Below are 21,441 nucleotides of genomic sequence, written 5' to 3' on the forward strand. Positions count from 1 at the left end.
GCCTCCAAATGCCGCAGCATGACCTGTCAGAAGGAGGGTCCTTAGGTTTTTATCTGTCTGAGCCTTCACAGAACATGCTCTTGCACCCTAGATTTCAGATTTCAGCTTCTCTCTTGTTTTACAAGAAGAACCACACTCAGTCAGGCTATCTGCACTGATACATGCAAAGCCCTCAGGCAGGCAGGTTTGTAACTCATGGTATCCCTAGACAGGACCTGCCAAACAATGAATTGAGTCAATGTTTAAGTGGCAGTCTACTCAACATCCATGTGATCCTAACTTCGAGTTTGGTGAAGGTAAGTGGGAAGTGAGAAACATCAAAGATCTGCTGATTTTAACTGAATCAAAAACTGTATCCTGATAGGGATTGGACAGCCCATCTAGCTCCCAAGCACTAGCATGCTCTTCCCAGCAGCATGGTCTGAATGAGCATATTAAATGTCAGTATGCTCTGGGGAGATCTTTGCACCTCCCTCCTGCTTTCACAGCAGAATTCTTTTCCATGGTAATCCCCAATCCCAAAATAACATGAAGAACATCTGGTGGAGGTTGCTAGCAATAGCTCCTGTTCTCATCAAGTAAGCAGCTTCTAGGGTGTACACACAGGTCTAGGAAAGGTCACTCACTGTAAGAGGCTGGAGTCTTCTTCCAAAGACTTTTTAAAAGAGGACAGAGTCAGCCGTACTGCTGATAGTCTGTAAATTGTCTGAGAAAGGTGACTCTCTCCCCCCTAAATATTGAATGCAACACAGTATTTCCTTGCAGCACATGTGGCTCTTCTGTAACCATATGATAAATGAAAAAGAAAACATATTTTTCCACTGCTTTCATTTTTAATGTTTCCTTTAATGCAATCTTTTAATGCCTTTCATTGCACTTGCACAAGATTTCACTTTTAAAAAAATCTTATGAAAATATATCTCATTTGCTCTTTTGTTACAGAAGTCAGACAGCTCAATCTCACAGTACTGCAGTGCATTCTTTGGTTCAGCTGTAAGACATTTTATCCCCTGTGCACAGTGAATCCAGCAAGCTTTCTTTACTTAGCTGAATGCTTCTTGACTATCTCAAGGTATTCCTTCACATCATCAGGAGACCCCAAGATAACAGGCACTCTTTGGTGGATATCCTCAGGCACTATATCTAGTACTGCCTGATGACCAGTTGTTGCTATTCCCCCAGCCTTCTCAATAACAAAAGCCATAGGATTGCATTCGTAGAGCAGTCTCAGCTAGAAGACAAAAGTCGAAACAGCAGCAAGTCAGGCCAGGCAACGCCAAAAATCATGAAATGTAAATATATTTGACATCTGATTTTATACCAATCAATATTCTAAGTACTCTTTTTTCCATATAAACATTGACTCAATAATGAAATTGAGGATTTTTCTTTTAAAAACACAGTGAATGCTAGATTTGCCCAATCTGAATGCTTTCTCCATAGCCCATGTTTGCAATGTGCTATTTACATACAGAGAGATAAAGCTTGTATGTTAAGACACAGCTGTTAACGAGGCAGACCACATAGGACTGTGTGAAAATAAAGAAAAACATGAGCTCTGAGCATGCCACTAGGTTTCTCTAATGAGTAACTGTATCTTATCTGCAACCTGAAGCAATATTTTACAGCTAATTACAAAACAGACCAAAGGTCTTCGCTGAATAAACAGTCCACTTGTCAGCCTGTAAGAGCGTGATCTTCCCTGATTGACCATTGTCCTGGCAGATGCAGCCAGGCACAGTTCCTCCAGATGAAGTCCTGTTACCACATAAAAGATGCACATAGTTTTCTCTTTGGCAGAGCTTTTCCCAGTGGACCAACTACATTTAGGCTTCTTACAGATCGACTTGTACTAAAAATCTCAGGGTAAAGCAGATTGTTTGCTTTGTAATGTTCTACTCAGTTGGGACCATCACCACTAGTTTTGGCTGACATGGTGCAGAGGAGCCTGTTTGAGCAGTCCACCCCGTGGTATGTTCCCCAAGCTGGATATGTTTGAAGATAAAGAGAAGTCACTGCAGTTGAAACAGGTAAGCAGCAGCCCTAAAATAGGTGCCTGATACCAGGCTGCTGTCACATGTGACAGTGAGCAAGCCACATCCCCCCACACAAGAAATACAAGCCACCAAGTTACAAAGCACAGGCTCTGTAATCAAAATACTGATCTTGATAGTGAAATGTCTACATAATGCAATATTTTCTATAACTGGGCTCATTCAGGCTTACCTTTCCTTTGGGACTTTTGGAATTAGCAGGATACAGAAAGATTCCTCCATACACCAGTGTGCGATGCACATCTGCCACCATAGATCCTACGTACCTCCCACCATACGGTGAGCTGCCATCCTACAGAAAAACATTCCAATAAAAGTAACTGTAGAGCACACCAGGGTAACCTCACTTACATGGCCATTTAGTAGTCCTAACATCTTTCATCTCCATATTGAGCTTCATTGATAATACTCAAAGTAGTTTTGGAGAGTATGTCAGTACCCTCTTCATTTTCTAACTGGATTTTCTAGGAAAATCCAAGGAAAAGGAGAGGCAGAAGACTCCAGCGTAAATGAAGTAGTACCAACAACAGAAAACGTATCCCAGCTCTTCACTGACTCTTGGAAACACTTGGAAAACACTACACTTCCAATAGCAAAAACTCAAGTGCTAGGAATTGATATTGGGACTTTGTCTTTTCTAGCAAAAAAAAAGAATCGAAGAGCAAAAGAAGGGATCTTTCCTACTTCTTCTAGCCATTTTTTTGCCAGCTTCTACAATTCTTTTGTTAAGAAAAAGTTAACAGTTGACCTCTGATGTAACTTCCTTATTCCACTCCCTGTAGTACATTTTAATATCTACATAAACAACACCTTAAGCCTGGAAAGACAAATGATGAAAACATCAGTCTTCTTTCAAACCAAGATCAGGAAGTCAGGAAGGGACACTAACACTTAACAGGAGCAGGTATTCACATTTCACTGCCATTGTAATAGCTCCAATGATGAAATGTGTAAGGCATGAGAACTTTCTAGGGGCACTCCTTGGAGCTTTGGGCCTCCTGACACCAGGAAGTTGCACAACCACAAAGCAGGCCTTGAAACTACACTAGATTTTCAAGAGAGAGGCAGTCCTGGGACACAGCTTTTGTTATCACTGAGCAATGACCCACTGCCATGCCCACTCCGCTCTCCAGCCACTCAGATTCCTCTCTACTTGATTACCAAATGCCCAGTTTTGCCTTCAGCACCATTACTCAGGCCCTCATTCAGGAAAAAGATTCAAAAAAAGAAAAAAGGAAGAAAGTAAAAAAATGTAAAAGAAGTGCAGTGCAGTATTGGAGAATGCTGAAATACCTGGTAATATCAACTGCTGGTCTCCTTAGCAATCCTACATCAAGTTATATTTTAAATAGACAGGGAAGGAAAACAAGCTCTAAACAGTAAATGAGAGAATTTCCATAAAGCTGGAAATCATGTTGTTTGTCATCAGAAAGTTTCTCTGAAACAGGACCATTTACCTCAGGGAATTTCTTCTTTTTGAGATACTCTGTGATGGCAGGATCAAAATATTTAGCATAGCCTTCATTGAGACTGTAGATATTTCCCTTCTTTTTGATTTTCACATCTCTTTCCACCAAAATGAATTCTCCAATTGCCTAACAATAAGAAAGAAAAAGTATTTGTTAACAATAAGTGCTCACTTATTTGCTAATCAAGGCAAAATCCCAAAACATACACAATTTTATAAAAACTTACTACCCCTGTAAATTTTAGAAATATTTCAGTACCTACAAAGAAGTAGTCTTTACAGTCTACATGCAAGGTATTTTGTTTATCCATAAACACAGACGGAGCATGAATCCTGGTGTCATGCAAGCTTCCTCATGCTACCATTCCAAGCACTCTCTATTTTCTGTGCCCAAAAAATGCTATTTGTAAATTTGTTTATCTCTCCACTCTTTTGCTAGACTTACAACAATGTAGGAGTTTGCAAACTGAGAGTGCTGGCTGAACCAATGCATAAACAACTTCAAACAGCTGCAGATACTGCAGTTCTTTTTAGCTTGGGCTAACTGGGAGCCTGTGACCAAGGGCTGGTCTTTTTAGTTTTCTCTAAAGTAAATTTCCAAGGCAGTGTTAAGAGTAAATAAAATAACATGCACACATGCTCAATTCAAAGTTAAATCTGTTACTTGAATAAAGTAAAAAATACATGCATCTATTTAAGCTGCTACTAAACAGAAGGTACTAAGTTATATCTCCTGCAGCTTGATCAATGTAGGTTATAAAAATTTAAGACTAGCAGATGGCACACCCTGACTGATCACAAACAAAGAGGTCACTAAAGCAAACTACTTCCTGCTATGACCAACATGACTTTTGTTTCAAAACTCATAGTAAATGCATGCTAGAACGTCACATCACCCACATACATCACTCACTCTTTTACACATCATGGTGGGATCTGAAAACACAGAAGAATGTTAAATATGCTCCTCTGGTTACTAAAGGCCTAGCATTAGGCAAAAGACAAATAAGACTTAAAGGGTATTTTGTACTGCAGAAAACTGCTCATTTTAAATATCACATGATTACACAGGCTGTGTATTTGCTCTGCTGACTCAGCTGTCTTCCTGTTGTTGAGTCACACATGGCACTGCTGCATCAGGCAGGCAGAATGCAAGTCTCTTGACATTATTGCTGGTGGTCTATAAGTACAAGTGCATTTATACTTCATTCTTTCATGCTGCCTTGAAAACTGCTCCTTTGGCTAATTTTCCTGGGGACAAACAGTTCTTACAGACAGTACCTGGTAATCCTTAATACAGAAACAAAGAAACAGGAGATATTCTCACCGGATCCAGCATGAAACAGTTGACACCTCCAGCAGAAGTGGCCAGTACCAGCATGGTGGCACTCCCATAGAGAGCATAACCAGCTGCCACAAGATTACGTCCAGGCTGTAAAGCATCTTTCCCAGAAGGTTCACCAGGGGACACCTAGAACAAGAAAGAATATAGTCAATTTTATTTCATTGTTATTGCTGGTACATGACTGGACTCTGGGATAGGGACAGTCTTCTGCTCCATATCCATGCATGAGGTGGCACAGATGTTTCCATGATCCCCAACCGAGATTCCTACTGGATGTACTAATACAAATTACATATAGGATACAAACACACTGATCTAGAAGTGCTCCTCTAACTAAGCAGGAATGCAGGAAGCAGGAAAGGATTAAGGAGATAATAAAAGAGCTATGTACCTCCTCGTAGGTGATGATGAACACAGCTCAGAAGAAAGCTCAGAGGCTCAGTTGAAAAGAAATGAAACATGACTCACAGAGTTCAAAGCTGATCAAAAGTACTTGGGTTTTTGTTTTTTTTCTTTTGCTTCACAAAAAAATGAAGCTGAAAATAGCTACTTTAGGATACATGACAACACGCAACAGAGGATTAAAATGGACAGTTGGGTGTGTTTTATCTGATTTACTTTTTCCCCCATGTTGTGACCTGTAAGTCTGGTATTTCAACCTCCTTCAGACAGGGTTTCTGCTTTTCAGAGTGAATTAGACACTTCAAATGCACATGACATGTTTCAGCTCTGGTTTGTTTTTGAAGCCTGTCCTCAGGCCAACAGGACTGCTAGTACAGAGAACAAGAAAAACCCGAAAGCACATTCCCCAAGTAGATGACAACCACGTGGTATTTTGTCTCAACGCAAATATTCATGAAACCTAAGACATGATCTTTTCCAAGGGGTAATTTCATTAGCTGGCTAATTAAATATCAGCTAAGCTTCCATGCACACATAGGTTCTTCTTCTAAGAGACTAATTCAAATCCTGACTAATTCAAATCCATGTGTCTGTGAAATACTAGATTTAACTTAAAACTGGCCCTGAGCCTCTTTCACAAACAAGTTAAGTTAGATTTAGATTTAGATTTTATTGTCTTCCCATGCAATTTTATTTCACCAAAAGCCATGCAATAATAGTTGTGCCTATTCTACACAGAAGAATTTTACCTTTTTATAAATTGCAAAGATGGTCCCAATGGAAACAAGACAGTCAATGTTCGATGAACCATCTAGAGGGTCTATGCAGACTACGTATTTACCCTAGAAAACACAAAAGAGGGAACTAGATTAGTGACAATATTTATTCACTTCCTCCAAATAAAACATTTCACTAGGTAAATTTTCTCAGAGGCTTACACAGCAAAATAAGCTAAAACACCTTTATAGATTAAGAAGGAACTGAATTCAAATGTCAGCCATTCCTTTGCCCAGAATTCATTCTTGATTAAAACTGTGATTTGTGCCAAATCAGAAGCTGAGAAATCTTTAAAGTACATAGCAGATGATAAACACAGGACAAGTGAAGTTTTCTCATACACTTTTTAATATGAGAAAAAAAGGGGGAACACTTTTATTGGTTTAATTTCATCTGTGTAATTGAAGTCAATCATTTCATATTCACCATCTGGGCTAGGCTGCACTTTCTCTTTGGTTACAACATGTCTTTGTGAATAATAAGGGAAAAAACCAAAATGAAGATCAGCCTTTTTCATGTAGAGCTAAAAAGTCTATTTTACCTCTACCTATGGAGGTATTAAAAAGCTCCTTAATGGCTGCCATGCCTAAACTATACATTTTCCTTTATCTGTACTCTGAAACAGTCAGGTATTGCCTTGGTCAGACTGATCTTACCCTGAATTTTGGGGGGTCAAAAAAGAAGACTCTGCCTTATTGCTGGATTAAGGAATCCTGCAGATATAGGAAATTGACAGTACAGGGGGAAAAGCTGAATTAACTGTACCTTTTGAGTATTTTGGTGCCCATAATTTTATTCATAGTTGTCTTAATAATAGTGTGTAACAACAGTGTTTATTGTTTTACATTTGATTTTATCCTGCATGTCAGAAACTTAAATTTAAGTTCAGCAATGCTTTGCTCTACAAGTAGGAATTTCTGGTATGCATTGACAAAAACACGGTATTAGCTCACTTTTAGTTTAGAAAAGCATTAATAATCAGACTCCCTCAGTGATCTTTGAAAATATTTGTTCACCTCTAAGGAAATCCAATGCCTAGAAAATAAATTTTGAAAATTTCTCAACAGGGAGAGACAGAAATGCTTAAACAAAGGAAACCTAATTATACTTTGTAAATTATATTTTTGCTGTTCATTTTTACTAAATTTTTACTCAGATTTTTACATGATCAAACCAAAATATTAGCTGGGAAACAGGAACTATCCCACAACAAGTGCATGCAGGCTTGTGAATACAAATAATAATAAATGTAAAAAATGCTTTTACTTCATTGTTGCTAAGTCTTTCATAGGCTTCAGGGAGAATGTTCATGAATTAAAGACCTCGAGATTCGACCTGCAGAGAACAGGTCACCAGTGCCCTACTTAAAAACTGACATTTCAAAAGGGCTTGACTGACTCAGAGCATAGTTCCAGAGATCAGATGGTATGAAGGAAATGTTTTCTCCACAATAAGAAACAGGTGGGAGAAAAAGAATGTGGGGAGGAACAATGTATTTTAAAAAGTAAAACCAACAAGCATTAGTCTGGAGAGCAGAAATGACAGAAAGAATAAATGTTGACTAACACTCCACCCATCATCTCCACTTCATTTCCCATTTTAGGAAAGTACCTGTTTTCTGAAACTTTTAGTTCAGTTTCACCTTTTTAGATGTAGAGCAGTACACCTGTATGGGCTGATCCAAAAGCCAGCAAGGAGAACTTTTAAAGTTACTAACCTGTTTTTCAGTTTCCACTATCACAGCCTCTTTGTTTTCTTCAGACACAATAACACATGTACTGAAGGATGACTTGAGCATGTTAATCACCAGGTCATTGGAAAGGATATCCAGCTTTTTTACTTGATCTCCGGTCACATTGGTAGACCCAGCAATTCCATAGCTAGAGCAATTGCAAGAGAGAGCATTTCATGAGAATGGAGCACTGCATCTTCTTAAGTGTTCTGTTTGTTACGCCTGTAAAACCTTCTGTAAACATACAGAACTTTCAAATGACATCTCAGCTCTCTAAGCCTGTTTTTTATTTACTGCTTAGTGAATTCTTGCTGAGACATGTTACCATTACCTGTGTTTGCATATCTAGAAGTTGCTGAGAGATACAAAATAAGGGATTGCTTTTCAATAGTTTGCAAACTATAGTTAAACACAGCCAGACCAGGCTATGAAGGCTGAGTTACAACTGTGGTTTTTAATGAGCTCTTAGGACCTACATTTTATTGCTGAATTCTAGGCTCTGCATACCCTAAAAGCTAAGAATTCATTAGAAAATTCTATGTTTTAAAAGTATATGTATACTTCTAAAAATATGAACATATATGTGAATCTGACCACACTAGTTAGGCTATATCCGCTGTATGTAGTACACTCCTGATTAGCAATATGATATGCAAATTGCAGTAGAAGTGTGTTCACAGATAAATCAACCTGTGGTTTAATGTTTTCAGTTTTGATTTGAAGTAGTAAATATTTCCTTGGGAACAGAACTGAGAGATACAAATAAGAAACACAAATAAAATGCTCCAAGCTAATGAGAATCAAACCATTTGGCACATGGAGACCTTATGATATGTGATTTTGTAAGCATGCAAAGCAGAGAAAGGAGAAGTTTAGGTCTCAGAAGAGAAAAACAATAGGAAGCTTGGCACACATTCAGATGACTCTTATGTACTCCAGCTAGAGTAAATTGATTAGACTGAACACTGGTATTTCAGGTTTTTTCTAATAATACTGAACATATACTTTATGTAATGCATTGCATTTCTTCAGTTTAATGCATGAGACAAAGAATAAGATCTGGCATAACTCTCTGTCTTTCTCTCTCTGCTACAGTGACTTGAATATTTTTCTGCAAGTGTGAAAGTGCTTTTGGAAAAAAAGGTACTTTGAAAACATTATTATGAGGGGAGGCACAGCAGCAGAACAGCTTCTGCACCTCATCTTTTGGGGACTCCTGGGGAGGGCAAGATAAGGTGTGGAGTCTGCAGCTGGGAAGGGTCTGTATGTCTTCCACAGCTGTTCCGCACCTCTCCTGCTGAGCAGCACCAAGCATATAGTTGAGTCTGAGGGTGGCCCAAAGAAATGGATTGCAGTGATGCCTACTTGCTCACATTCCCTGACAGCAAAGCAAAATCTCACCACTGCTTTTAAAATGCAGTCCCACAGTAGGAGATGTACTGTTAAGGAGGCTTATGAGTCCAAAGCCTGCTACCCCAGCACTGATGAAGAATTAAACCCACTGTACAGGGGATCAGAAGGCAAGTCCATGGGCATAGATACCAAAACTGTGGGCAGCTGCCAACAGACACACAGTAGGACACAAAAGGAATAGAGCGTTAAGCTTACAAATCAGATTATAGCTGTGAAACCCTGGTCTCTGTTGATAGATATAGGAGGCATATGAAAAGGTGGGCAAATAACAATTAAAAATTGCCACAGTTACTTGAAGTCTGAAGTAAAAAAAAATAGTTCAAATATACATAAAGTGGAGGACTTCTGTCTTTTTTCTTACTATATTTTCACCTGCATGGCTTGTAGAAGCAAATTCTTTTTCTCTTCACAACATTTTCCATTAAGCAATTAAATAGCCTATGTCTAAAGTCTTGATCAGGACACAAATGGGTGTATGAAAAATATGTAAAATACTTAGGAGGATTAGTTACCTACAAGCAGTTTCAGCTATTTTACATTTCAAGAGTTCCAAATTCCTTCTGATGCATCTCCAGAACAACACCCTTCTGACTGGCTGACTACAGACACCTCTGTTCCTAAGCAGCACACTTTCTAAAAGCCTTTGATAGCCAAAGTTTCATAGAGAAACTCTAGTTGCTATGATATATAAAAAAAACCCCACTCTGAATTTGATTCAGCACCTCAAAGCATAAAATGATGCTTTGATATTAAGCAATATGCAATGAGCACTAATTCAGCCATATTTTGCTAGGCTTTCTCTTTCAGTCCATTTGGTCTTATGGCTCCAGACACTCACACCTGCTGAAAGTATTCATGAAGTATCGACAGACATTTCTCAAAGACTGGATGCCTTATACTATTGAAAAGTCATAGGACCTGTGTCACTTGAAAAAGATCAAGAAACCAAGATACTAAAGGAGTTATTTCAGCTCTGTGCAAGAGGATGGGTTGATGTAACCGCACTCACAGGCTTTTCTGGTGAAAGAAATACCCATTCCCATCCTCATCCCGATACCCACCACCCCGGAGGCAGTGGGATGCCCTGGACCCGCGGGGATGCGGGAAGGTGCGGGGCGCATCCCGGGACTCACAGGTTGGCAATGCCCGCTTTACGGACGGCGGTGGAGATGGCTTTGATGGCGGTGCAGAGGGCGTTGAGGAGCTGCGTGAACTCCCCGCTGCCCTTGGCCCGCCTGCCTTCCTCCATCACGAAGCGGGTCATGGTGATGACATTGGTGTCGAAAGTGGAGCGGTCCGTCATGGTGCCGGCGACTGCGGCCGCGGCCACCGGCACCGCCACTTCCCTCGGCGGAGCGGGGCGGGCAGGGGCGGGCAGGGGCGGCGACAGCCCGGCCCCGCCAGCAGCCCCACCGCAGGGCAGCGGGAAGGCGGGGGAAGCTTGACAGGGAGCAAAGGAGTCCCACCCCTCCGTCCCAACGAGCTCTAAAAGGTGATTTGATTTTTTTTTTTTTTTTTTTTTTTTTTTTTAAATATCCAAACCTTGTCTCCTACATTGTGCGGGGAGAAAGGATGCTTTAGGCATTTGTTATGTGAACAGCACAGAGAACCGATCGACACACGGATACTGGGAGTTTCTTGGTGTTTGCAGTTACGCTGCATTGAACTGTGCATTTCTGTCGGCATCGAAGAGCGTACGTCACACTTCAGTGCTATCGGACCCGAAACTGTGCCCCAAATTCAAGTTTGTTTCACCACTTGATTGCAAAACTCTCTTTGTGTCACTGTAGATTATGGTGAACTACACACAACCTACAGAGCAAGGTTAGTGTCTGCTGCACAGGAATGCTCTCATCCTGACTCTTCGGTACAGAAAAAACACATATTCAGTAACCTATTCTATTAAGTATTGACTTACTCAGTTTACAGAGATCATGTTAACCCCACGTGTTACCCCCCAGCCTTACCCAACACCATAAAAAAGCTGCAAGGAAACAGCCCCTGGAAGCTGGAGTCAATGAGACTTTTATAGCAAACTCTCCAAACCTGTTCAATAGAAAGACATAGGCTGAGTCCCACTTCAAAAGCTAGAAGTTTATGCACCTCACACGAATACTGCTGCAAGGGAATCTAGACCTTCCTGAATCTCATTTCTTTTGGTTCTAGCCTTTCTGATTTTGCATCAAAATCAAGCATTATGTTTTGCTGCTTATGTTCAATCAGAAAAATCCAAGCACTAGTAAGGGAAACCAGGTTCATCCAACATCTGACCAGTTCACACAATAATTTGACAAACACAAACCTGAATACAGGTGTTCCACTCAGATTTGTTGTACTAGCTATTATTTTATATTCACGTTATCTAAGAAGGTGAATATTTAAAATATATATATTTTTCAGTAGAATATGTTCATGAATTGAATAAGCACAGTCTTCAATTCCAAGTTGAAACCACAGAATGAAATTATTCCTGATGGGGCCAAACACAGGGCAAAAGTCTTTTACAAGATGCATGTCTTTGCGTATATATACATTCTATCTTCATGCAATGCACACTGCATATCTGTCCATTAAATGCTTCAAAGGTATGCATAAATGTCTTCTCCTGAAATTGTAAACAACTTTGGCCTAATTTGCCCATGCCTAGTATTACAGACACTCCTGAGGATACTAGATATGAGTAGTTGTAACACTTTTCTGAAAGAAGTATTTCAGTCTTTGGCAAGTGGTCAACAGCCCAGTATCATAAAAATGTTCTTTTAGAGGCAGGTGGATTCGGGAAAATTTACGAAACATGGAAATTAACTCATTTTTTAAGGGTAAGCACTGCTTTACAACCGTATAGAGCAGCTCCTGCAATCTCCACAGCAGAGAACAACAAATAGCAAAGACCCGAAAATTTTTGCATGAGTGCACTGAAACTGGGTGACAGCAAGTAGGCAGAACAGCCTGGGAATATATGACTTATGGTAACAAACCACAGACTCTGATTAGGGACAATTTGCCTTAAATGTGAAGACTCTAACAAGTACATCAGTAATCTGCAGGAAGAGCTGTACTTCAGTATAAAATAGTCAAGATCAGTTCAAAATATACCTAAGGTTTTGATATCTATGCCTAAGGACAACTAACAGGGAAGATATACTGGACTTAAGTTGATGATGGGATTTTATCTCAGAACTTTTGGGGTTTGTGAGATGAGTGGGAGATGAGTTTTATCCATTCCCACTATAGAAGTCAGGTAGAAACAAGTACGGTGAACTGAAATTGCAATATTTTGAAAGGATTTTGGTTTCATACAAGTCCATTCAAATGTGCATGTTCTACTGTGGGGAAGGAGAACTATTTTCAGCCTATACAGCATGCCCTTTATCTTCTGTATTTGAGGTAACTCAATAGAACATTGAGTTTAATCCACCTCCACACGCCTGGCCAAAGAATGTATGTGTATGCAGTGCTTATTTCTGGAATTTCACTATTAGTATAGAAAGCTGACTTAACATTATTATTGAATTTCATATGGTTGAGGGCAGGTAAGCAATGCAGCCCTACAGCAACCATACTGTTTGGTAACTATAAAGTCAGTGTAAGATTAAAAGTAGGCTTTACATGTGGTGAACCTTTGGCTTTAGAAAACAGTAGTTAAACATTTATTGAAAATGAATCTCTGGATTTGAGAAGGTCAGTTAGTGCTGGTTGACTAAACATTGCTGAAACAGCTCACTTCTATACAGAAGAAAACAGGGACTTGTTTGCACACAGATGACGTCAACTAGACACAGTTCACAGCAGTTTTAGAACTGTGAGATTACAAATCCATGTAACTGTTTTGAAACAAACTTTTTTCCCAGCACATAGAATCCCAATTGCGTAACTACCTTGAAAATAAGATAAACACTGATGAAAAATCCTTCATTTGAAGGATTTCATTTCTTTGAGAACTCCTACGAGGTTGCCTCTTGTAAGTTTCAAATGGCAGCCAAAAAAGACAATAGGAGTGAAACTCCTTCACAAAGGACTTTTTCTTCCCCCCTTGAAGTAAGTGTGTTCATGTGGGAAAAACAGCTTTAGATCCCACTTTTGCTGAAGAACTTTCTTTGTGCAGGAGTCTCACAACTGCAGAAGTTTTGCGCTGGTTGGGTGGACAGAAGGTAAGATCAGTTCACTGAGATCATTTGCAAGGCAATGTCATTCCACCAGTGCAGATGCTCTCTGCTGTGTGATACCATGACGATTGGGGCTGGAGCAGCTTAAAGGGGGTGAATAAGGCAGATCCTGGCTGCTGCAAGAGATAGATCAGGGTGAAAAGGGAAATTGCACACATGAAATCAGGAAGATTTCTAGATGTACAATCAATCTTTTGCCCTATTTGCTTCAGAAAGTGCTTCATTTCACCTACGTGAATTTCCTATGTGAGAAAGGGTCCACACATAGGCAATAGAATAGAACATTGGTTTACAACTGTGATAGCAAAACACTTCACCTCTCTGGACTCAGGTGAAATATAACAAGTGGCATGAGCTGATGTTTAAACATAGGTAATTATGAGTACAAATTGGGTAAAAGGTAACTTCTTTGTGTAATAGATGCAAAAGGGGCTTCATTTGATATTATGCAATTTAGTACTACAACTTATTAAGAAGTAGAGATGAACTGTCAAGTTGATATTAATGGATATGAATGGATTTTCCTGTGCCTGGTGCCCTCTTGTGGGAATGGGAACACTGTCAGCATTTCAGCGTGACAGCAGCTCACGTGGGAGTGAGTACCTTTGCAGTTTTCAGGGGGAGGGGGGGGACAAAGCACTTAATGTGCAGGCAGTAGATCTTGGAAAAAAGTCTATATGCCTCTGAAATACAGATATTTAATCACAAGTTAAATCTCTGTACTTTTTATTTATCCACAAGATTCTACCAGGCAAATAAAACAAAGATATTAAATAAGTTACTGCATTTGCTATCATTTCTCACCTTGTAAAATGTATAAACTAAAAGTATTTTAAGTAATCACATCAAGTTTATGTAAAGAAAAAATAAATTAAAAAACACAAACCAGGAGGAAAAAAAAACCAAAAACAGGAGGAAACCCATAAACCACAGTTAAAACCAGACAGAGATTTCAGTGCTGAGAGATGAGATTTCATTACTAAGCTAAGAAGGTAATTAAAGTGTAGTTATAATTATACTGTTATAACAGTTCCCTTTGTGGAAATAAATAAATTCTGCCAATAATGAGTGACATGATGTCAGTTTACATGACACAGTTTGTCAATGTTACAACCAAGTGGAAAAACAAAAAAGGGGGGGTTTTTTTGCATTTAAGCTATAAACCTGTAAAATTCAAGGTTGATGGAGGAAGAACACTTTTATAAATGATCAAACTACATTCTCAAACCCTAATCATAGGTTAGATTTCAGGGAGATATCTTCCATTAATATCCTTGCAGATTTATTTGCTGTGTTAAATAACTATTGATATTGTAGTATTTCCAAGTATAATCTGTCTAGATTTTTCAGATCCTATTCTTCAGGTGGCATTACATGGACAGTGTCACAGATGTTCAGAGGTCCAACTCATCATTTTTTTAGCTATAGCAATTTTAACTGTACATGATTCAATTCAGAATTTCTAGATAATCTGTGTTAATCAGCACAACTAAAACTGTTTTCTTACAAAAAGGTCCAGAAGAGTGATTGGCTTTTCCAGGTTTATTGACAGTGTGAGGAGGGTCTGATCTGAACACTTCTAGCAGTGATACACATACTGTGAAGCATGGTGCAGAAATTAACACAATATCCACAAAAGACTCCTTTTGTGTAAACGATGGAAAAATATGGCCAACAAATGAATGAGTGATGGTTTTGATGGTCATTTCCTGTTCATCTTTATCATAAGTATTCTGTTCCATGCCCAAAATACAGTCAAAAAACCTAAATTTAAAATTACTGATAACTATTACGTTTTAAAAATTCATTTTATCCACAGTTTGTATAGTTTGCCACAGCTTCTGAATTCTCAATAAGCATTAGCTAATCCTTATAATCATATTGTGATGTAGGGAGGGTGGTAAAGAAAATCAGGAAAAACTTTATCCTGTGCCACAGAGAAAAATTGTGACTGCATGAAAAGCTTACTGGTTACTTCTGGAATTCACTCAGTTTGAGAAAGAATGAAGGAAAATGGGATAATGATATTAACTCAAATATACAGGAATTGCATTTGTGTGTATTTTCGTTTGCTCTACTAACTTGATATTTCTTTTGTGGTGCAACTGTGAATAGTATAGAAGAAAGGGAAGAAGCGACACACCAAGCACATACAGGGCCAGCTCTGGAGAACTGAAAAGAAAGTTAAACACATACAGCTAGGACATTACTGCAAGTTGGTATGACTTTAAAAAGAGGAATGATAGGTGGGTAGAAAGAATACTTTAGATTGCTAAAGAGTCCATTTGTTTGTGATAGAATTAATAAACAGCTCAAAATCCTCTTACATTAACTAGTTATTAAGATAACTATTAAATCCAGTTCTGAAGTCAGATTTTATCTTAAAACTTGCCATCATTGCTGCAAACAGTCTTTTCTTACTGATGGCAGTTATAGCAAAAATATTTCTTGTGACAATGAGAGTATCAGACACGCATGGCCATTTTGTGCTTTCTGTATACAGCCTTTAGCATTTGAGGGATCCACAACTAGTCCACAACTGAATCTTGTGGGTGACAATGCAGTACAGAAAAGGCAGTCATCACTCTTGCCTGAGATGCACGCTGAGCAACTTTGTCTTGACATCATATGCTTTTGTTCTTACCAAATTATCTACTGTAAAATCAAATTCACCCATTCATGACTACATGTACAGGTTTAAATGAAAAGCATAATTTTTAAGACTTAATTTTCAAGATTCAATTTCATTACTCACCCCCAAGTAGAAGGGTTGCATAGGCTAAACTCCAGCCCCTGCCTTGCATGGTCCCAGTGCCAGTCATCACACAACACAAGGCTGATACCCAAAACACTGTATGTCTCAAGACAGGAAGAACTCAATTAACTAAATGGCAATGTCAGAATCAGGCTTTTGATCAAGCTCCAGTATCTAGGCGTACCGGTTCCCATTTGATTTTAGAATGTAGGTATGAGAGCTGAGTGGCATATCTAGCTCAGGGTTCACCCCTGCAGTACTAGCTAGCGGTGCTGCTTAGAAGAAGATGTGAGCCTGGCCTGCACACTTTCTCTTCCTACTCTTTCCTTACATATGTGGACTAGCGCTGCTGGAGGGTGCACCCCTGTCGCTGTAGTCCAGCTATTTTTGTGATCTATAACCTAATAGGAAGCCATAATCTAAACACTAGTGCATTGCAAGATATGGCCATCCCACCCTAGGAACCTGTTGTATTTTTAGGCAGGGGCATTATCTCTTTCTGTGAATCTGAGGAAAGCAGCATGAGCAGAGAGAAGGCAGCAAGGATACCGCGGATGTGGCTGAAGAAGCACTTTTTTAGTGTGACTCAGAGGAAATCACAGAATCACAGAACGGGTCGGGTGGGAAGGACCACAGTGGATCATGTGATGCAACCTTCCTGCTCAAGTAGGGTTATCCCAGAGCGCATGGCACAGGATTTTGTCTAGATGCCCTGAATATCCCCGCTGAAGGAGACTCCACAACCTCTCAGGGAAATCATCATAAAATAGTGTCAGAAAAAAAAAATGAAATCAGGTGTTCATAGACACTTCATTTGTGAACAAGTCTCTTGGTTTATTGCCGGCTTACCCTAGGCAAAGAGACTGTGCAGTACCAAGGCTCTGCCATCAGATGGCAATGCTCATTTGACAAACTATGCAGAACCAGACTCTGGCAGCTCTCTGGGGGTAGAAGAAGCTGGTCTGGGCAGTTTCAGGTGTCTCTTTCTTGGAAAGAGGCAGTGAAGCTCTCAGCACGGATGGTGACCAAGTAAACCGAGAGGAACCGAAAGATTGGCTCTCTCTGTCTATACCACAAGATGAGAGACTGCCACTGTATTTCAAACCTACTACTAATACAAAATCGTAATTTAATCCTACTGGAACTGTGCGTTCATTATCCTAAAGTCTCTGCTCATGCTCACAGAGTACTTCACACACTCCCATCTCTGCATCCGTCCTCCCAGTCTGGTTGCTTTCAGACAGTTTCCAGTGGTTCATCAGCACATTATTAAACCTTCTGCATTTGACGTCCTTACATACAGCTGTTGGTGATGGCTGTGATTATTTTTTTTTAGGACAGTAGTTGTTTAGGATGAAGGGCATGATTTCATGGCACTGTACAAAAAGAGAAGAAAAACACAGTCCTTGCCCTACACAGTCCACAGTTTAAGAATAAGAGAAAACAGAAAAAAAGAAGCATATAAAGATGTCCCTGGTTTTACAGATGAGCTGTAAGCTGTTGTGTTTCCACTGCCATTCAAAACTTTACTCTCAGTTATTCACCTTTTCCTCTTTGCATGGTGCAGTGTAATGTTGATCTGAGAATGGCTTTCTGCTAATATATCACCTTAAGGAGAGGAGAAACTAAAAAAATTAAATGAGTTCTAAGAAAAAATGAAGAACAATCTGCAAGAACTACATACATTGTGTAAAAAAAAAATTCAATGCTCAACTTGTGTTAGACTGCCAAGTAACGCATCCCTAACTCTTCCAGCTTACATAAACAAAACCCAGAAAACTGTCCTTGTACATTCAGTACTTCCTTCTGTTTGCAAATTCAGATTGCAGGTTCGGCCATTTACAGGCTGAATACCAAAACTGATTAAGTAGTCCCCATGTGTGTTTTGTGATGTGACACCCTTATGAGACTAAAGGAGTCCAAACATCCTGTCCTCAGTTTCCACCTTGTCTTAATTGCAAAGGATGAGCAAGGACTGTCAAATTCTAGGCAGAACTGGAAGCTGATTAAGTTTTTTATAGGGGAAAGAAGATACCTGTTTTTATCATGACTAACAGGATTTCTCTTTCATGATACAGATACAGGCCTTAGTAGGGCATTAAACATGTGTTTTATTCATTACAGATGTAATAGCTGCATAGAGCTCAAGGTGAACTAGATGGTCTAGAGCAGAGGTCTCTAAACATTTTTGTCATTGTGCACCTGTGTAATGGAAAAGTTCTTCAGTGCATTCCAATATATGTATGCTTATTTATAAATTACATATGTGTAATATTATAGTAATGTTAGGCACAGTAATAAAATATACACACACACAAAAAAAGAAAAAAATTATAACATAAAGATAACATTTCAAAATTCTACTTTATTTAATTATTTAGTGATAGAAATGCGCTTTCTTCCTGCACCAGAGTGTCTTGTCTTGTGTATCCCGTGGGGTGCAGGAATGCCAACTGGGAGATGACTGCTCTACAGATAAAACCTGTGAGGTCTAATATTCATTGTCTCATATCCAGCCAAAAGGATACTTCTGTCCTGATTTACACAGAATGTAACATGCCTCTCCATATCCATTTCACCTTTAGGAATGTGGATGGCTGCAAACACCAGGTATTCATAGGTGAGATGGACTTAAAGATCTATGTTAAGACTGACACTTACAGATTAATAAGATCCTGGGATCTCACAGAGCAGACGGAACAGGTTTTGAGAGATACAAAGATGTATGTGGCTGCTTGTTTATGAAGTATTTGAGCATTAAACCGGTTTCATGCAAGTGCTTTTTAACGGCATTTTGGGAAATACTTCCATTTCAAGTGTAATGGAAAAGTGCTTTTAGAAACAAAAGAATGAGATTAAATCATATAAAAAATTAGATATTGGGAAGGGAAAAAGTGAAAAGAGGAGGACAGGCAATCAGGGAAACAAGAATGGAAGAAAAATATTATTGTACTACTTTAGAACAGGAATTAGTGCAACTTATGAAAGATGTTCACAACAGCTGTGAAAATGTCATGGCAGAAATATACAGACAGTTTCTCCAATGCTAACACTCTCTTTTAAAACACTTTTTTTGCAATCCTGCACAGGAACTTAATTTCCCCTGATTTTTATGTAGCAACTTTATGTAATACAATCTTTTGCAGAATAACTCCAGTTTATCAGTATTTGTCTGAAGCTTTTAGGGTCACTTTTCTGCAAGTAACTTGAAGGCTGTTGTGAGCATCAAGTCTTAAACCAAATCTTAGCCAATAGCCTCTGCATATCCTACATCATACCACAGTTGTTTGGCTTATAACCCAATTCTGACATTTATACAGTGTCATTTGATCCTTTCACACAGAAGGATAAATAGGATGAACCACAGTTAGAGCTAAAAATGAACAGATTAAGCAACAGATAGACTTCTTGACCTCCTGCTTTCTTCCTAAAGACAAAAGCTGCAAATGAGCCATAGGCTGCTGTGGCAATGAAGAAATCTGCTGATTGTTTATTTGGTAACTTTCAGATCTATGAATGTTTAATTATACATTTAAAGTAAAATAAACCCTGTTCTCACATTTAGCCCACTTTTTTCTTTCACTAATTTAACTTTTTCTTGTCTACAATCTAAACCAAGTAGTTTTGGACCTAGAAAAGGCCTGTGATGTCCTGCTTTCTTCCCCCCCCCCCACAAATAACCTCATCATTTCCAACTAATAACATGTATTTAATTCACTTTAATATATTAGTATTAGTGCCAGGGAATGCAGATTCCATACACAAAGGCCTGTTTGAATAAGTACAAAATTTCTGAGTGGGCATGAGTTATGGTTATTTTGCTTAATATAAAAGAATTTTGCTGCAGGTATACCCTGTTGGTAGAGATCATATCCTCTACTCAAAGTTAAATTATCTTGTCAGCAAATCTGTGTGTCCCGATTTTACATAAATTACACAGTTATTTAGCAAGTGTGTTCTTGCTTCCCACTGAACTCCTTTTGTTTGAATGCTTTTTATAAAAGCATTACTATCTAAAATGGCTTGGGTAATGTATGGCATTACTTTTTAATGAAAAGCTAGACTGGGGATAAAAGAAGACATGGAACACCCATGTGCCACCTTTGTTGCTGGTCTCATGGAAGTCTTACAAAGTTGACTGGTACTCCATAGGACTGTGGCAGGAGGATACAGAGTTTCTGCACAACACCATGCACACTTTTTAAGCCTATGTTCCATGAGCTACTTATCTTCAGACCCTGGTCACAACTGCCCTTCCCTCCTTAAAACCAAGCTAGGTGTGGTTTTTACACAATTTGAATAACGATGTACTGATATGCTGGCAAAGCACATCAACAAGAGGGAAAAGGTAAAGGGTTTTGTTGACTGATGGTCTGAATAAAAAAGAGCTCTGAAGAGATACAAAGTAAAAAAAGAAGATATACAAATGAAAAATAATGTTTCTCAAAAATAAGGAAAGTGTTTGAATGAAGAACATCAGTCAGTGAAATGTTGGGAGTCTCACTCTGAGGGAATACCAGGCCACCTCTATACTAGGATGTATTTAAAATCTGATTTTGAACACTTATTTTGGAAATGTATCTCTCTGTTTTCTAGATCTGAGTTTTGACTTCAGGAAGACATGCACTGCAACTGTTAGGATAACTCTTACTTATTTTTTGACTGATCTTTGGTGTCTTGCCAGCTGAATAGCACTTGTGTGATAAATTGTCTCCTTCTCTGCCAAGAAAATCTGGTAAATTGTGATTGTTGCCTATAATCTTGTTCAATCACTAAAGAGCACGTTCTTAAACCTGTCTGAGGTGACAGCTCTCACTGACATTCAGTTTTTACTTTGGATTCTGTTTCAGATATTGGTTTCTTTGTGGTTTGAGGGGTTTCTTTTTTATACTGCCAGCCCTGTTATCTCAGTCTATTGCCCAAGTTCTTAAAAGTTTTGCATCATATTATCATATTAATAAGGAAGACTCCACAGCTCAGAACTTGATTAACATCTCTGTAAACTGTAAACTCTGTAAAAAGAGAGGATGTGTGCTGTTCCTCTTAGATCTCAATCTGTTTTGGAAGTTTAAGATTAAAAAGCTGGGAAAGGTCATTTTACCTATAGAAGTAAGCAGATGTACTCCTTATAGAAAAAAGGAAGTAAAACCTTGGACAAATGAGTGGTTACTACTTTTATATTTTCCTGAGTACCTGTAGTTCTATTTTCAATCTGTTAATTTCAGTTTATACAAAATAAAAGCAGAAGATTGTTGGAAATGCTGATTGCTTTGAAAAAACAGACTATAGCTATGGCCAAGATAAATGTGCTTTACTTAAGAAGCAGGGT

At 38.9% G+C, this 21,441-nt stretch overlaps 1 protein-coding gene across 1 annotated transcript; it reads right to left on the minus strand.

Moving 5' to 3' along the window:
- Positions 1 to 825: 825 nt before the first annotated feature.
- On the minus strand, positions 826 to 10,521 carry LOC310922736 (fructose-1,6-bisphosphatase 1-like). Its single transcript, XM_083883493.1, has 7 exons — positions 10,325 to 10,521; positions 7,764 to 7,926; positions 6,019 to 6,111; positions 4,850 to 4,993; positions 3,512 to 3,649; positions 2,227 to 2,346; positions 826 to 1,231 (listed from the first exon to the last, which is right to left on the minus strand). Exons 1-7 carry the CDS (start codon positions 10,492 to 10,494, stop codon positions 1,040 to 1,042), a joined length of 1,020 nt encoding a protein of 339 aa, XP_083739619.1. The 5' UTR covers positions 10,495 to 10,521; the 3' UTR covers positions 826 to 1,039.
- Between the last annotated feature and the right edge of the window lie 10,920 nt (positions 10,522 to 21,441).

Source organism: Zosterops lateralis (genome assembly GCF_965231275.1).
Source record: "Zosterops lateralis genome assembly, chromosome: Z".
NCBI lineage: Eukaryota > Metazoa > Chordata > Aves > Passeriformes > Zosteropidae > Zosterops > Zosterops lateralis.

Excerpts from the sequence above, each read along its gene's own strand:
- LOC310922736 (XM_083883493.1), bottom strand. The coding sequence starts at position 10,494 with ATGACGGACCGCTCCACTTTCGACACCAATGTCATCACCATGACCCGC. Across the intron at positions 6,112-7,763 it reads TAGTGGAAACTGAAAAACAG|GGTAAATACGTAGTCTGCAT; the intron begins GTTAGTAACTTT and ends TGTGTTTTCTAG. Across the intron at positions 4,994-6,018 it reads TCTTTGCAATTTATAAAAAG|GTGTCCCCTGGTGAACCTTC; the intron begins GTAAAATTCTTC and ends TTCTTGTTCTAG.